The following is a 13,684-nucleotide window of genomic DNA, read 5'->3' as shown; positions in this document are numbered from 1 at the left end:
TGTAAGTGGATTTTTAAAAGAAAACTGAAACCTGATGGGACCGTAGATAAGTTTAAAGCCAGATTGGTGGCTAAAGGGTTTAAACAAAAGGAGGGAATAGACTATTTCGATACCTATTCCCCGGTAGCTCGATTGACTACAATCCAGGTGCTTATAGCACTTGCTTCGGTGTATAATCTCCCGATTCACCAGATAGATGTGAAAACAGCCTTCTTGTATGGTGAACTCGAGGAAGAAATTTACATGGATCAGCCTGAGGGGTTTGTAGCTCATGGTAACGAGCATAAAGTCTGTAAACTTGTTAAGTCTCTATATGGACTTAAACAAGCACCCAAACAGTGGCATGAAAAGTTTGATAAAACTATTCTTGCATTTGGCTTCACTGTGAATGAGAATGATAAGTGTATATACTGTAAGGTTAAAGGAGATAAAATGATAATTCTATGCCTGTATGTGGATGATATTCTGTTAATAGGATCATGTCTAGATATTATTACCGAAACCAAGTCATTTTTGAAAAACAAGTTTGAAATGAAGGATATGGGTGAGGCTAATGTGATTCTTGGCATCAAGTTGACTCGGTCAACTGATGGGATAACCATTTCTCAATCTCATTATGTTGAGAAGATAATTGAGAAATTTGGTTATCAAAAGCACAAGACCAGATATATCATTTTCTGTCTCTAAGCTGGCTAGATACACTAGTTGTCCTGACAAAACTCATTGGGGTGCTTTGGATAGAGTACTAAGGTACTTAAAGGGCTCGGTGTCACTGGCCATACATTATGGCAAATTCCATGCTGTTCTTGAGGGATATAGTGATGTTAGCTGGATAGCCAAAAACTCCGGGAGTAATGGGTGCTCAGGATATGTTTTTACCTTAGGTGGGGGCGCAGTCTCCTGGAAGTCTGCAAAACAGACTTTGATAACCCGGTCTACGTTTGAAGCCGAGTTATGTGCGTTAGATACGACTGGTACCGAGGCAGAATGGCTATTTGGGTTGTTATCACAACTTCCCATTGTAAGTCAGCCTCTTTCACCGATTGTTGTACATTGTGATAGCCAAACCACAATAGCAAAGGTGAGGAGTCGTAAATACAATCAAAAGACCAAACGACACATCCAAGTTAGACTGAAGTCTATAAGGGCATTAGTGTCAGACAGAGTAATAGGCATTGACTTTGTGGGAACAAAGGACAATGTGGCTGATCCTTTGACGAAAGGATTGAATCTGTCACAAGTTCACAAGTCCAGATTGGGGATGGGACTGAAAACCCATTAGTGATATATCTACGACGACAACCCAACCTTTGAGTGGAGATCCCACAAAGAAGGTTCAATGTGGTATCAACAAGTCGTAAGGGTATGTCAGAGCACCAAATAGACTGATACTTTGTATCTGGAGTCTATCCCCTGGAATTCTGGAAGGTGCTGCTACTGCAAGTATAGTAAGAGTCTAACTCTGAATGGGGTCAAGTCTTATAAGACGAGATGCTAGCAGTGCATCCCTGGAGACGCCCAACTAAATGAATGTCGTTGTTTGGCCGCAACTAAGGAATTGGGTTATTCCTGAAAGCATTCATGAACAGAATCAGGACACATGGCCTAAGTGTCAACTCTAAAGATCAACACAAAGCTGGTGGCTTGTTGTTACTGACATACGTTGTCACACTTACAGGCTTAAATTTAAGGCTTAGTTCCATTTGACCTGGTGATAACTGACGTCAGATAACTTAGACAGTGGTTCAAACCGGAAGGTACCATTGTTGAAAGCAAGTCATAGAAACTTGAGTTCAAATCTATGAGTTTGTGGGGGATTGTAGGTAATTTTTTCAAAAGTTGTTTTGAAATTCAAAGATTTGAATGAGTTTCATTTCATTACTGATGCAGCTGTTTCAATTTTTTTTTTAATTAGGTTTGATTGCAATTCTGCCGTTAGTGGAGGTTTAATGTGTTGTAACCTTCAAAATTGATTTGAAGGCCATTAAGGCCATGAATTTCAGCATTCATTTTTGGAGGAATCAGCCTCTATATAAAGCTGAATTTTCTGCATTTGAAAATACAACAAACAATCCTCAATTTCCCCTCTATTCACTCTCGTGTGCCCTCTTTTTGCTTAGGCATTCATATACTCAAATTTTGGTATTTGAGTCTCTTGTTTCGATAAGTTTCTGAGTGTTGTTCGAGGTGTTCTTCGGTATAGTGCTAAAACCGAACAACTGTAACCATCTTATCCTGGGAGAAATTACGTTGCACCCGGTGCACTGCTGATACGGGGCGTATATTTTCTTCAAGGCAAGCAGCTATTCTGCGATTTGGTTAAGTTAATGACTTTAATTGGACTGAGAATTGTTACGATACAATTCTCGTTGTAAGTTTTCTATTTAAATTTCTTGTCGTAAATAGCGTTTGTGATTGCTCTATATTATCTGTTCCAACGTGGCTTTATTGCTTTTGATTTCTTAAATCCGATTGTACTATTTCAAAACGTCGTTTTGATTACTTGAAACCAAATATTTTTCCAACAATACTTACGTCGCTTCTATCAAAAAATCATTGAACTGCAGGTTGTTCGTATCAACGATCCTGTGCTCATCTGACATGCCCACCTCAAGATTCTCAAAGGCTGCAGTCTACGAGAATCTGGAGACTCCGACCCTGATGCTTCGCTCCGCTCAACCACTTTCTGGGTTGTGTTTAAGAGAGATAACAAAAAAAAACAAGAAAAATTCATGTTTGCAGAAGACGGCATCTTAATTTGTGATGTTCCAAACAGGAAGTAGGAGTCATAAATTTTGAACATAAAAATGACAAGAGGGAGGGAGCAATACGATTGAGTGTTCTTTGGATTCCTTCTGAGCAGCTAAAATATTGAAAGTGTTATGCAAACAAAGTGAGTTTCCACCTGCATGGTTATGCTAAAATAGCTAATCTATTCTCTATTGAAGTCTTCTTTTGCATGGTGGTCCTGATCTGTAATCTTCACAAGTATCCATATGATTTAAAGACTAAGCTTAGCCTAGATGAGGATCTTGTCTCAAGCCCCAAGGAACCACTTTCCCCACCAATATCTGCAATGAGAATCAAGAATCTCATATAACGGCTGTCTGTGCAATTCTGTTTTGGTTGCAGTTGAGCAGTGTTTCAATCACTTTGGTTTTACATATATTTCTCCGATGACCGGCTTGAATACGGATATAATCTACTGCTTGATCTATAAAGAATCTGGATACAAAACAATTGGACTTCGGACTCTGTGGACACCGTTGGACCATTCTAATTCAGCTGACACCATCTTCCAGCCATTAGTCTTCCCACTGATAATCACTTCAAAGGATTTTCTTTCATTTAACTCTCCAAATTTAAGTATGTTTGGTTTCACAGAGATATTGTAGTCTGGACTTTTGGTGGTTGTCACCTTGTATGTTGTGTTCTGGAGTCCTACATTTGTGACTCTTCTTGTGAATTTTTCCAAAAACGTTGCAATTGCGCTGCCACTGGTTGTAATACGTCTAGCCATCGAAGGATAATTGAGATCTTTCGACGTCGTCTGCACTCCTGTTGGACAAGTGCTATTTACTCCAAGAATCCTCCTGACTGTCGCAATATCATATCTCTTACTGCAAAGCATATTGATGTAATCCTCCGTGAACGTCTCGTAGACAAGGCCTGGATCCACAGCTTTAACAGGATCAATATGACCGGCTCCATACGAAAATTCTGCTAGTGAAACCTTTGATGAGTCCATTCTCCAAGCTGTATATGCACAAGAAGCGTAATTATAAACCGTAAATAGTAACTGTAATGAGTTGAGACAAAAGAAGAAGTTGGACGGAACTAACAAAAGTTTACCAGTTGTCATGAGGGCTGATTTGATTGCAGAAGGTGACCAGTTGGGATGAAATGATTTTACATAAGCTGCCGCTCCGGCAACATGTGGGCAAGCCATTGATGTTCCAGATAGTATGGTATAGTTAACCGATCTGTCATCACGATCATTATCCGATGGTGAAGCCAGAGGTGAAAATGCTGCCAGGATTTCAATTCCAGGTGCTGTTACATCTGGCTGTATATGGAATTATAATACCGTATGCGTTACATTTAACTTTTACAAATGCAAGAATATAGACCAGCTGCAATCTACCTTCAAAATATCTGGAAGAATGGTATTTGGCCCTCTTGAAGAAAAGCTAGCAACCAGAGGGGCATCAAGATTTCTTCCTGATTCACTAGTCAGTATTACCACTTGGGGAGATCTGCAGCAAATATCAAAACTTGATTGATATAAGATTTTTCAATCGCACTAATTTGGACTAATTGATACTAATCTGTTTCATGTTAAGATGTCGAAGGTAACATGATGTTACTTTGTCGAGGCGAAGTAGCTGTGGACCACATGGAAGTCCTGCTCATGCAAACTAGATGCCGCGATAGGAAGTATGAAGGAGACATCAGTTATATAATCAGACAGTGCCACTGATCCGACAGCTCCAACTCTGTAGGCTTCTATTATGCCCTTGTAGGTGTTGCAGAGTACAATCTTTCCCTTCACTAAGCTGTTCTCTAAACACCCTGCTTCACAGTTCCTGAAGTTGAATAAAAGATTAGGTTGTTGGAGTGATCATTTCTTCATTTCAGTTCTTTCTATTAGATAATACAGCCAAAGTGGGACTATGAAAAAGGGAATTCTATAGCTGTGTTTACTGAGCAGCTTGTTTGCCACATTCGCGTGAGACATCTTCACCATATGCTAAGGGATAACTAGTTCCGTTCAAGCTAAAGGAATTGACCCCCTTGCCCTGTAACATGTACGATCAGACTAAAATGAAACAGTTATGACGATGCAAAATTTTATCAAGATCATGTTTATTTATTGGGAATTTTATCAAGAAAGAAGAAAATGTAGTTGATGATACATACATTTAATATACTTCCATTTCCCAGCTCAGCTTTTGTGATGATCCCCCTATCAGTACTGCTTGCAGCCACCGTGAAAATCCACGGAACAACACTTGCAATTGTTTTCTTCTGCCCTCCTCTGTTGCCAGCAGATTGCACCACTAAAATGCCGTTTTGTGATGCATGAAAGGCGCCTATTGCAATGGAATCATTTGTGAATTGAGTTGGCATCACTCCTCCTATGGAGATTGTTATGATATCAACGCCGTCAGCTATAGCATCATCAAATGCAGCTAGTATATCTGCTTCTGGGCATCCTACTCTAGGATAACAAACTTTATATGCTGCAATTCTTGCCGAGGGGACCCCTCCTCTGGCAGTTCCTTTAGCAATTCCATAGAAACTAGCATCTTTCACATAGTTACCTGCTGCTGTAGATGCCGTGTGAGTTCCATGGCCCATTTTATCTCTGGCAGAATCATCTGTGGGCGAGCGTGAGTGATAGTAACGAGCCCCTATTAGTTTGCTGCAAAACAAGACATATGCACTTACGGTCATATGTGCCAAACTGTAGTATTTTTCCGTATCTGTCTTAAGAGAAGAGTTTATACTTGTTGCAAGTGAAATTCTTTCCGCCTTCACAAGCACCTTTCCATTTCTTGGGAGGAGGGCTGGAGCCTATATCACTGAAACTCTTTGATTCAGGCCAAATTCCAGTGTCAATGACACCGATAATTATGTCACTCTCAACAGTGGGATTTCGGTGAACATTTTCTGCCAAACCCATGAAGTCCCAAGATCTTGTTGTTTGAGGGTGATAAGTTGTACTGGGGAAAACTGATACTACTTCTTCATGTCCTGAATCGTATTTCAGATAATTATAAATACTTTCACACTGTTTACTCATTTCAGAGGTTATGGAAATTCTATGTCAATAAAGTTACAGTGTTTAGCTTGTGCAATATACATGCCGAGACAAGATTAGATTAACTGTAATTCTGCATGCAAGGAGAAAAGAAATAGAACAAAATATGCATGAACGAAAACAATAGAATCTTACTAGCCAACTTTTCCTGCTCTTCAGCTGTGAGGTAGGCTGCAAATCCGTTAAAACTCCTTGTATAACTTCTCAACAAAGATTGCCTCAGAAACCTTTCAGAAAGATACATTCAATTAATATATTTCACTGTTTTGCATGAATAAATGTCTGCATACTGCTAGGAAATACTTAGCACATTTACCTTCTGTCAACAACTTCTTGAAGCATGCTAAAATGGTATGATGAAGGTGACTGATCTCTATCGACAAGATTTCCCATGTACACTATGTAAACCTGCTTTGGAAGAATGTTAAATAAATTGAATCATTGAGCTTTAAATGTAATTAATATAGTTGGATCCCATTAGCTAGCTTTAAATGTAACGTGGCGGAACTTTTTCCTTTGTTATTTTCACTGTTTTCTTGAGTCTTTATCTAGTCTATCGGGGACCAACAAGTTTCAAAACGAAGATAATATACCGATACCAGTAAAGAATTTTGCAGCAAATGAATGACGAAAAGGTCACTGTTTAACTCAAGTACCTCAACTGATGTCATACAGAAATAAAAGTTATTTGCTATAGGAATCCACACGTACATTAGTTAGAATTTGAGAGTTTTTTAGATGCTTTACGAAATCTTTATGATGTTTAGCCAGCAGACGGTTTAGCTGTAAAGGTCTCGAGATCCTTATTTTCTGGAACTAGTTTTTGAAAACGGTGGGTGTGTTCTATCAGAATCCAAATGAAATGTGTTTTGAGTGGTTATTTCATTACTGAAATCTTATTATTTGCAGATTTACTCCTACTCTGCGTTACAGTTCTTGCTGTTGTTTTGCCAAGCACTTATAGTATAGCAAAAAACTTAAGATGAAAAAGATTTGAAGATAAGTCTTACCTGCCTATCTTCTTCTGCTGCAAGAATTTGGAGGGCGCTAAAGATCACAAAAACAACTAGCAAAAGGAAGGAAAATCGACAACGACAGAAAGTAGCCATGGTTGTCAAACATGGGCTGCCTTGTTTCTGTTAAAATATCTTGGAAGTATAGTAGATTTTATTCTGGTTATTTCCTTGATTTGTAGGAATCCAGTTGTTTTTGACAGGTTAATAGGCCTAACAATTAATATATATATTTGTTTGTATCTGATGGAGATTCTGTAGTTTTCTTGAATCATTACTGCTAAGGTATAAAGACTTCACTCTCACTTGCCTTGCTGGACCTGATATATTAAATAAGAAATCTGCTGCTTTGGTGAAACAATAATCACTAATTTCCACCACGACATAAGATTAATCCATTAGGCGAATCAAGAAACCAAACGGTATACATAGCATCTGACCCAGCACTGCCCGTTAACCATGACTTGGTATATGTAAGGATGTTTGGTTTCACCGAGATACTGTAGTCTGGACTTTAGCTGGTTGTCACCTTGTATGTTGAGTTTCTCAGTCCTATATTGGTAACTGTTCTTGTGAAAGTTGTTATACATTTAGCCATTGAAGGGTAATTGAGATCTGGTGGTGCATTGCACTCCCGTTGGACAAGTGACATTTACTCCAAGAATTTTCCTCCGTGTTGCATTATCATATCCCAACTGGAGGAAACATTTTGAGGCTTACAACTATACCGATAGCTCCAACTTCAAGGGCTTCATAGATGCCAAAGTATTTGTTACAGAGAAGAATCTTTCCGTTCTCTAAACTGGTCTCTAAACACCCTGGATCACATGTCCTGAAATTCAACAAGAAGTTAGTATGTTTTATTACGATATATCTGTTTGTATTGGGTGGAAAAGGGAGTTCAAGAGCTGAATTTACGTAGCAGGATATTCGCTGCAGTTTCTCGTTGCATCTTTTCCCCATACTACCGGAACACTCGTTCCCACCAAATGAAGGACTTAATCCCCTTGCCCTGTAATATAGGCTTTTTCAGTCAGAGAATACGGCAGAAAAATTGTATAACCAAGATCCATCGAGGTACATACAGTGAATGCAGCTCCATTCCGGCCCCTCTGTCGGTACTGCTTGCAGCTACTGTGAAAATCCAGGGAACCACACTTGCAACTGTTTTCTCATAGTTCCCTGCACATTGCAACACTAAAATGCCATTTTGTGAGCATGGAAGGCACTGATTGAAAAGGAATCATTAGAGATCTCATATGCAATAGCTCTGGTAATGGAGCCTGATACAATATCAACTCCATCAGCTATAGCATCATCAAATACAGGCAGAATATCCGCTTCTTGGCATCCTATTCCAGATGACATGTTATACATGCTACCAATTCTCTCCGAGGGGGCCCCTTGCCTGGCATTTCCTTCAGCAATCCCATAGAAACTAGCATCTTTCACATAGTTCCCTTCACAAACTCCTTTCCATTTCTTGGGAGGAGGGCCGAAGCCTTTACCGTTGAAACTTTCTGATCCAGGCCGAATACCAGTATCTTACACCTATAATAGTGTCACTCTCAACAGTGGGAACCCCGGTGAACGTTCTCAGGAAATCCCAAGATCTTGTTGTTTGAGGTTGAAATGTTTTGCTTGGGAAGATAGATACACATCCTCATGGCTTGATCAACATCCGAGAATTAGATGACCTCCACATTGCTAAAACAAGTACGAGAGCATTAGATTAAATATTTGAGACTCGAAGCAACAAGCAACGTATAATTTCCGTAAATATTGGAGCACATAGAACTGTACTGGCCAACTTTTCTTTGTCTTGAGCTGTGAGGTTGGCTGCAAATCCACTGAAACTCCTTGTATAATTTCTCACTATCGGCTGCATCCCAAACCTATCACAAAGACATGATATATATACATGTAATATTGCATTCCTGTTCTTCTCTGTGAATATCTGCGTGTGTGTGTGTGTGTAGAGTCATGAAGCACTTCAAATATTACCTGCTGTCAACAACTTGTTCAAGAATGTGAGAATGGTGTAATGAAGGTGATTGATCAGTTTCAGGCTTTCAGCAAGACCTCCCAAGTATACTATGTAAACCTACTTTGAGAATTGAAAATAAACATAACTATCAAAAGGTGGTTATGAAAATTCATGACAAATGGAAGAATTTAAAACAATTAATTAATATAATTTTTTTTACAAAAATGCTTTTACTCAACTCAACTAAGTGAGATACCAAAAGGATGCTTTTACTTAATATAATAAACTACAGATATATACATATATAATTATATATATTATATATAAGTATACATACGACGGTGATGGCTAACCACCGCCTCAAAAACGACAGCAATCGTCGCCGCTGTTCATCATCTTCCTCATTTTGTTGCAACTTGTCTCTATTGATCACATTTCTGTCTTCAACCCCCTTTAAGCTGGACTGATGACAAAGTCAATAAGGCCCAGCTTGCCAAGAAGGGAGTGAAAGATAGGTCCTGTAAGCGGTTTAGTAAAAATGTCAGCTAATTGATCATTTGATCGAACATGAGTAGGGGCTAAAAGACTAGATTTGTATGGTCACGAACAAGATGGCAATCAATTTCCAGGTGCTTCGTTCTTTCGTGAAAGACAGGGTTACTGACTATGTGTAATGCAACTCTATTGTCACATAAGAAAGGAATAGGACGAGGTATATGAATGCCAAGGTCTTGCAGTAGAGCTGCAATCCACACTAGTTCGCATGCAGCGGATCCCATGGCCATTCTGCTTCTACCATAGAACGAGACACAGTACTCTGCTTTTTCGTCTTCCAGGATATCAAGGCATTTCCTAAGAATATACAATATCCAGTTAAAGATCTTCTACTATTCGGACAAAAGGCCCAATCAGCATCACAATAAGCCATGAGGCTAGAATCCGCATTTGGAGGGAAGAATAGGCCTTTGTGTGGAGTCCCTTTGAGGTACTAGACTACATGAATTGCTGCATCCCGGTGTCCATTGCATGGCACTTGAAGGAACTGGCTCAATTGCTATACAACATGAGATATATTAGGCTTTGTGAAGTTCAGATACAAGAGCCTACCTACTAGTCTTCTGTAAGTTGCTGGTTGAGGAAAAACATGATCTGAGGATGCACTGAGCTTAATTCCAGGTGGTAGAGGTGTGTTTGTGGTGCGAGCTTCTATCAGCTTCTGGTCTAGGAACATGGAGTACTAATGTAAGTCTGAGTTTATCAGTCAAAGTTATATCACCAATTCCTTTAACCAACTGTTTAGATCCATCTGCTAAGTGAACATATGATTGAGTCATAGCTTCAGAAAAAGAATCAAATAGACTGTTATCTTTGCACATATGAGTAGATGCACCACTATCAATAATCCATGTATTCATGTTCAAGGTATTCCAAGAAGTATTTGGTAAAAAGTTACCTGAAAACTGATTAAAGAGAGTTGTGTGTGACTATTTTCTGCAGCTCCGTTCTTGTTATTTCTGATCATTTTCTTGTCCATTGAATCTCCAGCTGCAGCAACCATATGCTTCCCATCTTCACCGGTGTTGAGTGCTTGGCTGTTACTCATCTATCCCTTCTTGTTTTCTACTAGAGCCTTGTACCAATCAGGGTAGCCATGCATTTCAAAACAAGTGCTCTTTAAGTGACCTGTCTTCCTACATTCTTGACAGATCATGTTCTGCTTTTCTGCTTGTGTTTTTCTCTTTTGTGTGAACCTTGGCATGGAAGGTGTGTTTCTTCTGCTTTCTCTAACTTGCATTGCCATGTTTTGCATTGAACTAGTGTTTTCAGAGTTAATTTCCCTTTGCTTTTCCACTCTTAAGGTCATGGAATAAGCCTTATTGGCACCTGACAAAAGCTCCATGAGAAGAATTTGATTTCTAACATGATCAAACTCAATAAAATTAATTCAATTAATTTTAATGGCTAACTTAAATTTTTAATTAATCCAATTATTTAAATTTCAAGTAATCCATCCAATGAATTGGTCTAAATAAATGATCCAATCATTTATTCTCTCCAAAAATTAATTTAATCCAATTAAATTAATATGATTCTTTTGAAATTAATTCCATCCCATAGTGATAGGGTGTGACTCTTTTAGGTTCATCCTCAACTAGACTTGATTGTGTTCCCAACACAATTAGTTAAATATAGTTTAATTAATTAATTTTAATTATTCCATTACCAAAAATAGCCCGTTACCATAGTTGATCGTCTAGCAACAGTCCATGACACTAGAGACAGGGTGAATATAGATGAATATTTAGACAACCGATTCATACAAATAAGGTTCTCCCATCAAACGTCTCCAAGCATTAGTCTAAAGCATGTAATTGGGTGTTGGTTCCCTTTCTAGACTAGACATTTATACTTAGTATCTCGAGACCGCCCTTTTACCCTACTAAATTGTCACGGGAAAATTTAGTATAGGAGATGCTACTGTAAAGATACTGCTGACAGGGGACGGATTCTTTCTTGAAATACACCGTCCTCACTGCACATTCTGACTGCATTAGACAACGGCTTATAACGTCCGTGTCCTTTGACACAAATATCGCTTGCTAGATCTAAGCTACAACCATTGCGTGCATGTAACTACCATGATTCGTTAAGTCCGAGGACTAAACTTGTACTATCGGAGCCGAGAATTCCAATCACACCAACCAAGCATTAGGAGGCTTCCATATGACGATTCCCACGAGTCAGTTTAGTCAGTCGACTACCTTGCCAACCAACATACTAAAACTTCATACACGACCTTCGTCTCCTACCGACAAAATGCGACTACAATATTTAGTGCAATCTCTATAGGATACTCGATTTCCTATATCGAGGTTCACAACTTGAAATGTTTTATATCAATCCACAGGGGTTGGTCTCATTACCGTCAACCAATGCGCAGCCCAACCTCAACGGTTTGGTCTGTGAGCTTTGTTGCATAATTAAGTAAATATTAATACAAGTAAACACAACAAATAATCAAGCTATAATTTGAATATTACTTTTATTCGAAATCATAAATATTACATTACGTTAAAATTGTCAGAAATAGTTTATAAAAATTCAATTCAATTGATTTTTTATCACTTATTCTAACATATTAAACAAAAATGAAGGAATTTTGTGCCCTGTAGTGATTTATGTTTTGCCTTTTACCTTAAATGTCATATCTCATTTGAAGATTAATGTTTGCTAGTTGTCATAATCTCCCTTTTAGATTTTTGTAAATAAAAGAGAGCAAATGCCGCTTTCCAACCCAATTCTTGACTAGAATTTCTTTTTTAATCCAAATCAAATTTTTGCAAAATTAAATAAATCACATATAAACTATGTTCAGTTAATTTACTTGAATTATATATTAATTATATATTAAATATATTATACTTATTCTAAAATTAATTCAAATTTAACTAAATATTATCAGAATTAGAATTTTTCATTAGTTAATAGACAATTGTTAAGTAAATAAAATTGCTAAATTTTTGGTGAATTAAGTAAAGTTTCTGTTGGTGAATTACCAATATTTGCTTAAGGATTAAAAAAATATAATTTTTAAGTATAAATTACAACGAGCTTCCTTGAAATTTGGTATAATTATGAATACCTCTGATGTTTTATGAAATTATGTATTACTAGATGGGGTCTTGTAATTATCGACTTTGCCTTAACTGTTTTTCTTGAATTAAAAAATTATAAAATCAGATTAAGGATGAAAATATTTGAAAGATTGTCCACTTAATTCAGAAATTTTTTTTAAGAAATATTTTTTGATCATTACAAGAGTATTTTAGTTAATTTATCATAACATATAAATAAAAATCTAACTAAGATTAATGGATCAGATTAGTGGTTGGATAATTATTAAAATTAAAAAAGTAATAGCAATTTTTCAAATAACGAGAGATATTTATAATTGTGTTAAACTTAAAAGAGCTAATCGTAATTCAACCTAAACTATAAAAAAAATATTTATGAAATAATTATTAATATTAAATAATATTTATAATTTTTATTAATAATAAAATATTTATAATTATAATAAACTTTATAAAAGCCGTTGTAATTTATGATCGTTGACGACAGGATTGATTGGCACGTCACGATCGGAAAGGTCGAGAACGGTGTAGGCAAAAGTTGAGTTCCAATTTCCCCAACTTTCGAGCCCTAATTCTTCAAATTTGTGCGTCGACTTCTGCTGAAAGCATCGTTCGGAGCAGAATACAGAATCGTAATAATCATGTTGTTATCCCCTGGCCATTCACCTCGCCAGCTATCTACTCCTTCACCTGCCCCTTCCCTTTCCTCCGATCCAAACCCTGATTCTAAATCTAATTCCTGCCTTGTTTCTACTTCCACTCTTGATTCTTCCATCCGGAAGCGCCGCCGCAGCCCCACCGTCCTAGACGAGGATGCCTACGTCGCTGCCATTGAGAAGATCATTGAGAGGGATTTCTTCCCGGACATCTCCAAGTTGCGCGATCGCCTCGATTGGCTGCAGGCTGTTAGGAGCCACGACCCTGTGCTTATCCGAGACGCCCAGCTTAAGATTATCGAACGCCGCCGGCAACGGAAAGCTGGGGACTCCGACACCGATGCTTCCCTCCGCTCAACCACTTTGACCCCTGGTTCGACTTTTTTCCGGAATCCTTCTGTTACTCCCTCCTTTGATAATGAGCGTAGGGAGAATCTTTTGAGCGACGAACTTGACGGCAGTGGTGGAGGAGAGGAGCAAGTGGATGTGTCATTGTCGCTTGATGACTTCTTTAGGAAGTATACGAGTGAGGATAACGAGAGCTTCTCGAGAATTATGGAGAAAGTGAA

General features: G+C 38.1%; 1 protein-coding gene and 1 pseudogene across 1 annotated transcript; one reads left to right on the top strand and one right to left on the bottom strand.

Annotated features, from left to right (window-relative positions):
- On the bottom strand, nucleotides 3,215-6,843 carry LOC105168632 (subtilisin-like protease SBT4.3). Its single transcript, XM_020696029.1, has 10 exons — nucleotides 6,835-6,843; nucleotides 6,141-6,232; nucleotides 5,960-6,051; nucleotides 5,511-5,757; nucleotides 4,921-5,425; nucleotides 4,705-4,799; nucleotides 4,368-4,586; nucleotides 4,145-4,256; nucleotides 3,853-4,066; nucleotides 3,215-3,756 (listed from the first exon to the last, which is right to left on the bottom strand). The coding sequence occupies exons 2-10, from the start codon at nucleotides 6,215-6,217 to the stop codon at nucleotides 3,215-3,217; spliced, it is 2,103 nt and encodes a 700-aa protein (XP_020551688.1). The 5' UTR covers nucleotides 6,218-6,232; nucleotides 6,835-6,843.
- The window catches only part of LOC105168139, a 1,841-nt pseudogene continuing 1,103 nt past the window's right edge, over nucleotides 12,947-13,684 (top strand).

Source organism: Sesamum indicum, linkage group LG8 (genome assembly GCF_000512975.1).
Source record: "Sesamum indicum cultivar Zhongzhi No. 13 linkage group LG8, S_indicum_v1.0, whole genome shotgun sequence".
Lineage (NCBI taxonomy): Eukaryota > Viridiplantae > Streptophyta > Magnoliopsida > Lamiales > Pedaliaceae > Sesamum > Sesamum indicum.
The sequence above is the reverse complement of the archived record's forward strand: the minus strand, read 5'-3'. Positions and strand labels throughout refer to the sequence as shown.